General features: G+C 47.5%; 2 protein-coding genes across 2 annotated transcripts in view; one reads left to right on the top strand and one right to left on the bottom strand.

Moving 5' to 3' along the window:
• Positions 1 to 1,230: 1,230 nt before the first annotated feature.
• Positions 1,231 to 4,901, bottom strand: FOXG1 (forkhead box G1). The gene is made up of 2 exons (XM_032690704.1): positions 4,522 to 4,901; positions 1,231 to 3,750 (listed from the first exon to the last, which is right to left on the bottom strand). Exon 2 carries the CDS (start codon positions 3,594 to 3,596, stop codon positions 2,223 to 2,225), a length of 1,374 nt encoding a protein of 457 aa, XP_032546595.1. The 5' UTR covers positions 3,597 to 3,750; positions 4,522 to 4,901; the 3' UTR covers positions 1,231 to 2,222.
• Positions 3,989 to 12,181, top strand: part of LOC116788441 (translation initiation factor IF-2-like) — a 243,833-nt gene continuing 235,640 nt past the window's right edge. The window contains exons 1-4 of the mRNA XM_032691282.1: positions 3,989 to 4,135; positions 4,182 to 4,762; positions 5,447 to 5,518; positions 5,885 to 5,973. Coding sequence (XP_032547173.1) covers positions 3,989 to 4,135; positions 4,182 to 4,762; positions 5,447 to 5,518; positions 5,885 to 5,973 — 889 coding nt within the window. The remainder of the gene's footprint in view (positions 4,136 to 4,181; positions 4,763 to 5,446; positions 5,519 to 5,884; positions 5,974 to 12,181) is intronic.

The following is a 12,181-nucleotide window of genomic DNA, read 5'->3' as shown; positions in this document are numbered from 1 at the left end:
ACGTAACAAATGATCAACTTGTCCTCTGCGGTCTCACCGCGGGATCCAATTAGTTCCTAAACCGTTTGCACAAGTTTTTTAATTATTTTTCAAGAGTTGCGGCTTTTATAGGCTTCCCTAAACTCTTCAAGAAACCAATTCATTTTAGGATTAAATGCTTCTTAAAATTACTAGCAGCGTTGCTCCCTTAAAACTAATGGATTGATTCTCCAGGCAACGCAGCAGTCTTATGGACGCTGGCATGGGTTACTGGGCTTCAGCAGACACTGAGAAAAAAAAGAGCTCTGTTTAAAAACTTTGCATTTAAGTGCATCCATAGAGGTTTGATTTATTTCTTTTTTTTTCTTCTTCTTTTTTTTTCCCCTATAACGTTTAAACATCGGTATGCAAGGCAGGGTGTCACGTGACGCCCGGCCCCTGCCTCCTTGCCATGGACTGCGACTTCACCTCACCCTGCTCGGTTCCTGCCCCCTCTGCCTGGCCGAAGGGACAGAGGAGAGAGCTGTCTGCCCAGAAGAACACCGCTACTTTCACAATAACTAAAGCCAAAGTGTTTGCAGCACCAAAAGTATATGAATACATATAACCTAGATACTTCCGGAACAGTGCTCCTTTAAGATAAGGATTATATTTTATGCACATACATATCACAGCTTGCTAAATTTCATCAAACGATCATACGATAGCTAATATGTGTATGTATATACACGCACATACACATCCTTCATTAACGTATCTCGAGTCATCGTAGAGACGAAATTTATTTCTTTCAGGATAATAAGTCTTTGAATGCATTTCAGAGATTGCAGGAATAACAGGTACCTATATAATAATTCACCTTGGATTTTTCCGAATGTGTGCTTATACACTTAAATTGTATATGAATGCATGTATATACACATACGCGATTTTCAGCATCTTCAGCGTAAGGCAGTTTCTAAGTAAGACATCCTACCTTGTACTATCATTTTTTAAGCAGACTTGATAAGAGTTCTGTCCCAAAATGGACATCACAATAGTGGCCATGATGTTTAATTAAACACTCTGATCTTTTACATTTGAAAATACTGTAGTTAAAGACAATGGCAGAGAAGGCGGGGGGCTGGGGGAGGGAAGAGAAAGGAACATGTGAAAAATGGTGGACTATGTAATAAGCAGCGCTCTGATCTCTCTGTAACTTTCAAGTCTCTGCCACATTAGGGTTAACAAAAGAGACAAAAAACTATCAAGTATATATGAATTTAGCCTATTTTTTTATTTCTGTGTGTTCATAGTAAACATTTTTGTAAGTGACAAACACGGGCATATGACCACAGTATCACAATCAAGAAATTTTAAGACGACATTAACAATCACTCAAATTTATGCGGCTTTTGCGCAACACAGGTTACATATTTGCAAGGTTTACCTATAAGTACAATAGGTATTAACATTTCACTACATTTAGAAAAAAAATAAAGGTGACCTGTTAGTGACCACATACATCAAAATATACACAACACAAACTGAAGGCAATCATTAATTTTGTCCCCTTCTGATTCATTTGAACGGGCAGTGCTGCAAACTGAAATAACGTTGCTGTTTTTTTAAATTACTCCGTACACTGAGTGCATTTTCTAAAACCCAATCTTTGGTCTAAAAGTAAACAAACAAAAAAAAAAAAAAAAGGGGGAATGGAACCCCAAAAAAGCAGTTCGGTAAAGAAAATAATAAAATAATAAATGGCCAAAAGTAGTTCTTGGGCATCGTTCAGTATTTATTCTGCTTAAATACAAATTACGTTTTAAGGGTTTTTTTATAGTTTTCATAAATTTAGTTTGGTTTTGGTTTCTTTTCTTTCTTTCAAGGTCTGCACCCACCGACATATCCATGATAACTTATAATACTGCAAACATGGAGAATCGGGCGGCTTTTAGTGATAGACTTATCATATTTGAATAAAAAAATTGCAAAAGCAGTCACTATTTAGATACACATTCTACTATAATTTTGTCTTCCAAACTTCATAGACTACAATGCAATCTCCCCACATTGCACCTTGCTGACACTCCTCACCTTGGTGGAATAATAAACAATCCTAAAGACTGAACAAACGTACAGAAAAATGGGGGACTTAATAAAAAATACCTGGACTTTTTTGTTTTGCTTTTTTTTTCCTTTTAATTATCATTTACAATGCAAATGTGTGTAAAATGTTCACTTACAGTCTGATCCCATGGATGTTAATGTATTAAAGGGTTTGAAGAAGACCCCTGATTTTGATGTGTGAAATAATCAGAAAGTCCTCCGGAAAGTCCCGTTGTAAAACTTGGCAAAGAAGGTCTTAAGGACTCACAGGGGAGAGTGGAGGGCGCCTGTGGCGACGTGGAGGAGGAGGCTGCCCTGGCCGTCATTGAAGTGCTGCTTTGAGAAGTCATTGAAGGGTGAGGAACATGGGGGAAAAAGTAACTCGTCTGTCCTGCTAGGAGATTTACAGAGCAGGGGTTTAGGGAATAGGTGCCAGAGCAGGGAACTGACAAGCCACACGGCACTGAGGCGGCCAGAGCTGCTGCTGTGAGGTGATGAGTGGCATAAGGTATCTCTCCATTGACTAGTCTATCAACACTTAACCCATTAGACGTGGAAAAGGAGTGGTTGTTTCCCAAGGAGTTTTGAGTCAACACTGAGCTGTAGGGCATGGGGTGGCTGGGGTAGGCAGACGTGGTCCCATTGTAACTCAAAGTGCTGCTGGCCCGGGGGTGGTGCAAGGAGAGGAAGGGGGACATAGGCCAGTACAAGGATCCTGCCCTATCCATGAATGTCAGTCCGGTGGAGGTGAGCCGGGCGCCCCGCTTGAAGGCCAGCTTGGCCCGAGAGGTGGTGGAGCGACGGCGAAGCTTGCCGGTGGTACCCCCAATGAAGACATCGTCGCTGGAGGGGTCCAGCATCCAGTAGTTCCCTTTGCCCGGGTCGTCGTAGTGGCGGGGAACCTTGACGAAGCACTTATTGAGGGAGAGGTTGTGGCGAATGGAGTTCTGCCAGCCCTGCTTGTTCTCCCGATAGTAGGGGAAGTTCTTCATGATGAACTCGTAGATGCCATTGAGTGTGAGGCGCTTCTCGGGGCTCTGCCGGATGGCCATCATGATGAGCGCGTTGTAGCTGAACGGCGGCTTTTCGTACTTGCCGTTCTTCTTCTCCCCCTCCTTCCCGCTCTCCCCGTCCTTGGCCCCCTCCGCTGCCCCCTTCTTCTCCTCCGCCGCCTTCTCCTTCTCCTCCAGCTCCGCCGCTACCGCCGCGCCCGCCTCGCCTTTGCCCGCCAGCATGTCCGCCTTGGCCACCTCCAGGGCGCCGGAGGCGGTGGCGGCGGGGGGCGGCAGGAGGTGCTGCCCCTTCTCCTCGTCCTCCTCCTCTGCTGCGGCCGCTCGCTGGGGCTGCTGCGGCGGCGGGTGGTGATGGTGGTGATGGTGGTGGTGGTGGTGATGGGGGTGGTGGCTGTTGTGGTGGCTGTGGCTGCTGTGGTTGTTGTCGCTCTGGACGGCTTCGGGCACCAGGCTGTTTATGCTAAAGGAGGATTTCGGCAGCATTTTCACTTCCTTCCTATCTCCCATGTCCAACATCACACACTCGTCTGAGGGGGAAAGTTGCAGCGGCCGAGGGAGCTGCGCGCGGGGCGGCGGCGGAGGTGGCGGCCGGAGCGGCGGCGGCGGCCGAGGCGGCGGCGGCGGCGGCACCACCGGCAGCGGCAGCGCAGTTGGACCGCAGTCTCAAGCACTGGCAAGTCATGTAGCACAGACAGGAACCGCCGGGGAGGGGAAAAAAATAATAGTCATAATAATCACCGATCAGAGAAAAATCAAGCCGAGTCGGAGCGGAGGAAGAAAAAAAAAAAAGATTTAAAAAAGGGGAAAAAACCCTCTGAAACCAAAAAAAAAAAAAAAAAAAAAAAGGCAACAACACACAAACACACACACACACACACACACACAGAAAAAAAAAAAAAATCTACTTCATGGTGCCCGGTTCCCCCGGCACCGCAGCGCAGGGGGAGGCAGGAAGGCGCAGCAGCCGCGGCGGGCCGGCGCGGAGCGAGGCAGACGGGCGCTCCAGCCCGCCCCGGCCGCAATTAATTTCAGAGCTGCCGGCACGCACCGGGGCTGTAAAACATTTTTTGGTTTAACCTTTCCCACCGGCCGCCCAATCAGGGCCGGCGGCGTGCGCGCGCGTCTGCCCGCCCGCCGGCCAATGGCGGCGCACCGCCCCGCCCCGCCCCGCGCCGCCCCGCCCCCGCCGCCACCAGGGCTCCCGCCGCGCAGGGATACCGGCGCAGGGGCGCATCACCGCTCCCGTGCGCGCGCCCCCTTCCCCCTCGCCCCCCCGCTGCCGCCGCCGCGGGCACAAATCCCGGCACGCCGGACATCCCGCGGCACGGGCCCGGCCTGGCTGCCCGTGTCCCTAGATCCTCCGGCAGACCAAAGTTGCCCCTTCCTCTAGCGGCGAAGGAGGCGGGGTGGGAGGCCGGGTGGGTGAGGAGAAGCGGCATACCGTTGGCGGCGGAGGCACTACTTTGCGGATCTAGCCGAAGTCTCTCGGCGAGTTTATTTTCCCAGGCCCGGTTATTTCTGTTTGTTGTTTTACCGAGGGAGAAAACAAAACCATCGTCCGGAGAGGACGCAGGCGGCGGGGTGGGCCCGGGGTCCGGGTGCTGGACGCCGCTGTCCGCGGCCTGCCAGGGAAGACAGGTCCGCTCCGGCCCGCCCGGCCCGTGCCCGCCGCGCTCCTCACTGTGAGTTGGAGGGCTCGGGAACGATCGGGCACTCTCCTCCCCTGCGCTCTCCCTCGTGTCACCGGCGGCCGGAGCCGGGCTCCACGCTGCCCGCTCAGCCCCGCGCCGCTCCCGCTGGGGCTCCGCTTCTCCCGCGCGGCCGCCGGAGCAGCGCGGGGCCGTCGGGCTCGGTCCGTCCGCTCCTTCGCGCGGCTCCAGCCGGGGCCGAGCAGGCCGCGCTCCGGGCGTACCCAATAAATACTGACACCGGTGACCCGTGAAATATACTGCGGTCTCTGCCAGCCCGGCCCGGCCCGGCCCGCGAGGTCTGGGTTCTGCGGGGTTCAGCCTTGCTGGCGGATGGGAGAGAGCGGGCGGCAGCGGGCCGGCCGCTCACGGAGCAGGCGAAAGGGTCTGGCACGGCCGCTTTCCACCAGTACGCGCGGTGGTAGAGGCACGGGCTTACCGCCACAGTTTACCGGGACCAAGGGGTTCGGTATTAATCGTCCACAGCACATCATTTCTTGCTGTCAGCACGGGAACAACAAAATCAACCGGGAAACAAAGAGAAATACATCGCGCAGCTCTCTTACTCGGGAAGTAGAGGGGGCAATGTAATGGACAGAGAGCGTGCTGATCGCATTCAGATCGAAGCTGTAGGCAAACGTAGCGCCGCGTTAAAGCTACTTAGTGTTTGTGCCGGAGGAAAAGATGCTCCGTAGAAACAATACGTGCAGCTCAACTGCAGCTAAAACAATTTATCCCGAGGAAATTCAGGTTAGAGTTCAGTGCAGAGAACGTGGTTGTGTGTAGATGTGCGTTTTACATACGTATTTATGTATGTGTGTGTGTGAGGGAGGGAGAGCGAGTGTGAGAAAGAGAGAGTAAATAACGAGAACAAGTACAATGGACCGGTCATAAACAATTGCAATTGGGAATGGCATGAACTTTGTGCATTGGATTAACCTCAAATGACCCTACCACAATTGTATTTATTTAACCAATTTCATAACAGGTTGCTACTGACACATACACAAAAAACCTAATGATCAACAACCACTCTTTTTTTTTTTTTTTTTTTTAAAAAACAAGTTTGTTTGTTTTTTTAAAATCATGTCAATTTGTAATTATTTCGTGTCTCAGCACTGAAATCAAGGCATGGGATTTCTTGAAGAAGAAGGCGATGTGGAGGACATTAGATGACTCTACCATGGCAAGGGGTAAGAGGAAAGGTAAGCTTCCTGCATATTATTATGGTTATGATGATCATTAACTAATATGTGTCATTATGGTGCACTAGGATCCCATTAGGGTGGCTGGGCCCAGTGCATTTTCCTACTCGGTCTAGCATGTAATGATTCCATGTAACCAGATTCTTGAGAAAGGACAGGTTACGTAAACATTTACTGATGTGGAGTAACTATACTATTTGTACTCTGATATGCAGGAAGGAAAGTGTTGATTAACACAGAAGAAAAAAAAAAGCGAAATTAGCTGATTGCATGCTCATAAGTGCAAGCTGTCATTGAACTGCTTTTAAAATAGACACAGCTGGGTGTTTGTGTTGAAAAATTTCTTGTGTTTTTGCTAATACTGAAATAAGCATGATTTTGTATACCAAACATTTTCAGATCATTAAAATTTGTAATCTGTGCTGGTTTAAAACACAAAGAAAAGAAACAGATTCATTTCGCTGTAAAATTTGCTGATATTATATTAACTCAATCAGGTCTGTACAAATGGTGCAGTGTGCCTTATCAAATCTCTTTGATCCTTTTAATACACAAAGTGCCAAACGTGTGTATTGTTTGTTAACATTGAACATTTTATTCAAATCCCAGCTCTGTAGTGAACTGGAGGAGTTCTTGTTTAATGTAACACTGATATCGCTTGTTGAAATTTTAATGCCTTGAGGTGTTTCTTAGGTCAAAGCTGAGTTTACTTTGCGTTGTGATCGAGGATGAAAACGTAACAGGGAAGAAAATAGAAGTTTTATCTTTTTTGCGTTTCTGAGCAAAAGGCTCAGAAAGAAGCACGCTCTAAAAACATCTGATGATCTATATCCAACAGTCGGTCATTTGTCACGGGTGCAGAATAAAGGTCTGTGCACAAACTTAAGATTTATATATTTTTTAATGCCGTGGATATACAGTTCTACCAAAAAAGGAAATGTTTTGTCCAATATGTAGTACATATCTTTCTAAGTCCATGAAGATTAATTCACTGTTTACAGGACAGAAAAAAATATGTAAGAGAAGCCACGTCAATTATTATTTCTGCTGGACTTTAACTTTCGAGTTCTTTTTTTTTTTTTCCTCTTCAGCAGAAAATTCACCGTTTATAAAACTGGAGATATTTACTTGGAAATAGGGGAGTCTTGCTTTAACGCCAGTTCCTCCCGGAGTTCTGCCCCGACCACGACTCCCCTTCACTTTGGTGGTACCTTTATGCATTGGGGTACTTCAGTGAGCAGCAGGTTTGACCCCTCAGCTCTGGCTAAACTCGAACTCTCTTAAGAAAGTCTGTCATGGCAGCATTTTCTAACAGGGAAGGTTTTATGGGGTGTCTGGAGAAGAAGCTTGTGCTTGGAAGGGAGGCACACGGCCCCAGCCATTCGAAACACGGGTGGGTGTGCAGAGGGGAGCCGGCTCGCTGCAGGGTGTGGATACTCCCTCACCTGTGTGCTCGCCGGGACTGTGGATCCACCGAACCGAGCGGCGGGGATGGGCTGAGAGTATCCGACTCCGGGGTTAGGATGGGGGTGAATAGCTGAGCTAAAACGTCCTGGCTGAAGTGCCATTCAACAGCGATCTCCGTACAGCTCTTGAGTATAACTCGTAGGGATAGTGTTTCGACCATACACTTTTATCCTTTTTTTTTTTTTTTTTAAATTCTTATTTTATTTTTAAATTAAAGGCCAAAGGAAAAACAGACCCTCTCCATTGTACACTCAATGGATATAGCGTACTGCCTTTGCACGTCCCCCTTCCCCCCGAGCCCCAGCTCCAGCGTTCAATCCCCCTTCACATGGGTATAGTGGCTCTGTACTCTCGGGCTCTTTCAAGGGGTTAAGCTGCTAAAATGTACTGACAGCTTAAGAAATGAATGAGGTTTTTTTCAGCCATGAAGAAAGGGTATTTAATAACCACGCTTCGATGGCATTATGCTTCTAGGAAACGAGTTGGGACACTTTGGTTTAACAATCAGTAATATCACATTCCTGACAGTAAATGCCTCGATGTACGCATATATAATTCTATTCCCACTTGACTATAAGCTTGCTTTATTTATTCCAGGTTACCTGGGCAATTAAGGTAAGGGCTTCTCAGCAGACATTGATACCCTGCTGCTAAGGCATGGCGAATGGGGACGGAGCAGCACACTAACAAAGAGAAAGAGGTAGTCAAACATTTTGAAGAGGGGTGAATGGGACTGAAGGTGGATGGATGGATGAATGAAGGCAAAGAGGGAGAGGAAGAAACATTCAATGGTCCACATTTCTATCTGCATTTGTAGATTTAAGTTTAGGTGTCCGCCTCTAGCCAACTTCCAGTTAATCCTCAACAGCTTCTAGTGATTAGAAGTTAGTCTATTTAGCATGCCGTATCCTTCTTCCATGGGTTTTGGTTACAAGTTACACGATTAGGATTGCGAGAACAGTAGTGAACTAAACTTCCCAGTAAGAGGTCTTCACACCAGGGAAGTGTTACTTTGCTGCAGCAGCCCTGCCTCGTCAGTCATTAGGAAGCTGCAGGTTGTCAGAGGCTTCTCTTGCGCGCACACAAGCGCAGACACACACACACACGCACACACAAAACCACAGCACTAAAACTAAATTAAGAAGCCGATGATTAAGACAAGCGTCTACAAGGCCTGTCATTTCAGCATCCTTCCATCATAACATTGTGGCACCGAGAAATTTGCTTGAAAACCCTGGAAAAAAATGTCTATGGGAGAGCCTCATGTTTGAGGCTGTTAATATCAAATATAGACTGGGAGCTGCCTCGGATGCAAGATAGTATTCCACAGGGGAAAGGAGCACTGCAGAGACCCTGGAGCTATCCACACACTCTCGAAACTCTGGTAAGTATCTCTACTTCTTATTGCAGCAGGTAGGCACTGTGTGACTGGAACTGGACCGGGTTTGAAATCCGCAGCTATGTACCCTTTGGGGACTTCGGGGAACTCCCCTTAAAGTTAGGGGGTGACTAATAGTTATTGGCACTCGGTGCCTCTTTAAGGAGAGCAGCTCATATTGTGTCGAAGACCTTCCAAGCACCCTTTAAATACAAATATTTTAGGTTCCCCTCCCATGCATCCTCATCCCTGTTGTTTTCGGGCTAGTGGCGTTGTGTCTCTCCCCTTTCCCCTCCCCCCCTTTTAGCTCTCTAGTCTTCCCGCCCCCCACCCTATTCAGAACTAATTGCTCAGTTACTTAAATGTTTCAAGAAGAGCTAAATTTCTCTATCCGATGATCTTTTGAGAAGCTGCACTGTACCATAAAGAACAGTCAGCGGGATACTATATACCTTAGAGGAGCCAGCGCATCTAGGGAAGAGGTAACGTTAAAACGATGACATTAACAAACTAAGTGCGCAGAGTTTCCCTCCTGTTGAACTTTAGGGAGTTTCTTGGGCGGGCAGAGATTGAACGGAGAACGTGGAAATGGGAAACAATGGCTGTAGGGTCCAGAAAGCTTTGCTAATGTCGTAAGCGAAAACAAGACAGAATAGTGACAGAAAGAGATCCGAGTAAACATTGGAGTATACATTTCCCACGGCGGCTACGCTGGGTGGAGAGGTCTGAATTAAATCGCCTTCATTAAAAACTGAAGATTTTATTTATTTAGTCCTGTAGATGTACAGTACCATCGACAGAAAGTCTATCTAGGGAGTGTAGAGCATCCACTAGATTTATCGTGTTCAGCTGCTACCGCCAGAATTTTTCAGAAGAGAATATTTTTATACTCGCTGCCAACTTTAAGATGTGCGGTTTGTTAGATCCTAAATGTCGCTTTTATTTTATATGCCAGTGTGCAGAAGAGAGCCGTCACACCTGCCTAGGCAATAGATGTCCCCGTGTAATGGAAGTTCTCCCTAATTTAGGAATCAAACAAAAAATTAAAATATCCATTAAGAATTATCCGCAGAGTTATGCAGAAGACGATAATAAAATACAAAGAAGAAATGGACAAGTTATTTTCTTATCAAGGTTTAAAGACATAATTTTATTTTCTGCTGTGTTTACTGTTAAAACATTCTAGGCCAGTGCATTTGTCGCCCTTATGATATTGAATTAAAGAATGGCGAAATAAAATACGAGGGAAAAGAAAGATGTGGAGGAAAAAAACACAAATAGTGCTGGAAGAAGACTTCTAGCTACTCTTTGACTCCTAAGAAACTGTTGCTGGAATATTTTCATGGTGTTGTTCTAAAGCTCTTTAGCCTCTTATAAAGGTAATCTTTGGCAAATGACACATGTATCTGGTTTTGCAGTTTTTCGGTGACTCGAAAGAAAAGACGCCCTCTCCCCCGCCCACCCAGCTTCCACCCCTTCCCCAGCAGAAGGACAGACACAGTCTCTCTCTCTTTCTCCCAGCGCTGTTTCCACCCCGGCGCTTAGCGAAAGGCATCCGGGCGCGGGGGGGCGCCGGTGCCCGAGAATGACCATCCATCCGTCCGTCCCTCTGCCCTACCTGGCCGCACCGCCCCCGTCGCTGCCCGCTCGGTCCCACTCTGTCCCGTCGTGGCTCTCTCCCTGCATCACATCTCCACCGCACCCCTCGGGTCGGCGAGGTCTCGGACTCGACCAGATCACCTACGGATCCAATTTTTAGGGCCTACAAAAGCACACCATCCTCCTCTATCCTCCTATCGCCCCCGCCCCGCCCAGGGGTCCCCTTGTAGCCATAGCAAAATGCCCGGTGTAGCACGAAAGCCATAAACAACTGTACACCCTTCTAGGAGAAAGCGTTCGGCAGTTTGGGAGTAAAGGCGGTGTTGGCTTTCCCCGTGCGGGGCTCAGGCGTGAGGACGTGCCGGAGCGAGGTGCCGGCTCTCACTCGCGGCGTGACCCGCGCTCGGCGGGTGTCGGGGCTGGCTCTAGCGCCAAAGAGGCTGCCCGCGAAGCAGACCCTGCTCGCTCCTTGCTCTCCTGGCACGAGGAGGGCTCGCAGGAGCTGCCTCTTTATATAGGTTGTTCTCAACAGTTTTTATATCTGTCAGGGTGGTCTCCATGTTTTCTTTCTTTCATTCTTTCTTTCTTTAGTGGAGCAAGGGGCTTGTTGGATGATTATAACCGCTACCACTTACAAATAAGTTTCTTGGGGAAGGGCTGATACCGTACCCTTGATATCAGTGGGTGTGTCCATGTATTATTTTAATATGATATGCCTTTTATACAGAACTTGTTTTCCTCCTCCCTCCCTCCCCAACCGCTCCCCCTTCTCTCTCTCCACCCCCCCCCCCCCCCGCTTTGTTTCTGGAATTTGTTTCGTTTTTAAAGCACCAGCACAAACAAACAAACACACAAAAATGACTGGCAACAAGTTAAATCCCATTTGGGCCCCTCCCATCGAGCACGGACCGTGCCTTGCTAAAGCCTGTAGTTTGTAGTTTTGTCTCGACAATAATTTGACCAAGAAAGAGAAGTGGCTGCAGACAGACTCTCCCGGGAGAGGAAAAACAGAGAGTTCTCCTGGGATGTATCCCCTTTGTGTGCTTCCTTCGCTCCATCTTTTAGACGGGGCATTCACATAGGCGCTCACACACGCAGAGGTTATGTTTCCTAGCAGTCTTCAGAAAATAATGTTTACTATAATCGAGTTATAAACTCCACCTAAATAATGAAATCATGCCGTAGCTTCGGAAATTCCAACAAATAAGTAATTTCCATTTGTCTACTAGCAGAATATCGCAGAGGATGACATTACACTTAATTTTCACATTCATTTCAAAACACCAGTGAAAGGGAAAAGAAAAGGCTCCGAAGTCGTTGTACACGTTGGAATTAACAATATGATACTAGCAAATCGGGGTTTTAGATTTTTTTTCTTCCTTCCAAGGCGACTACAAGCTAATTTCTGTGGCTATATTAGAGAGGGAATCCGCAAAAGCAAAAAGCGTAGTTCTCACTGAGCGCCGGGATCGTGTCCCGCTATAGCTTCACTGAAAGCATCTCACAGTGAGCCACCCGCGTTCCCGCGCCTTCCCTTAGTTTCACAATACAGAATAGCAGAGAAAACATTCGTGTTTGACTGTACCTAAGAAATACCTTTTTACGCAATCGCACGGTTTGCGAACGACGGTTTAACTTTATCTGTTGTTTTGTCATATGAAATTAACTTGTGAAAGCCTTTATATCATTTTTTGATTTGTGTTTGTCGACAACGCGGATCATATCTCACCGCGTTGATGGTTGATACAATTGCTAAATTAAAGG

Source organism: Chiroxiphia lanceolata, chromosome 6 (genome assembly GCF_009829145.1).
Source record: "Chiroxiphia lanceolata isolate bChiLan1 chromosome 6, bChiLan1.pri, whole genome shotgun sequence".
NCBI classification, from domain to species: domain Eukaryota; kingdom Metazoa; phylum Chordata; class Aves; order Passeriformes; family Pipridae; genus Chiroxiphia; species Chiroxiphia lanceolata.
The sequence above is the reverse complement of the archived record's forward strand: the minus strand, read 5'-3'. Positions and strand labels throughout refer to the sequence as shown.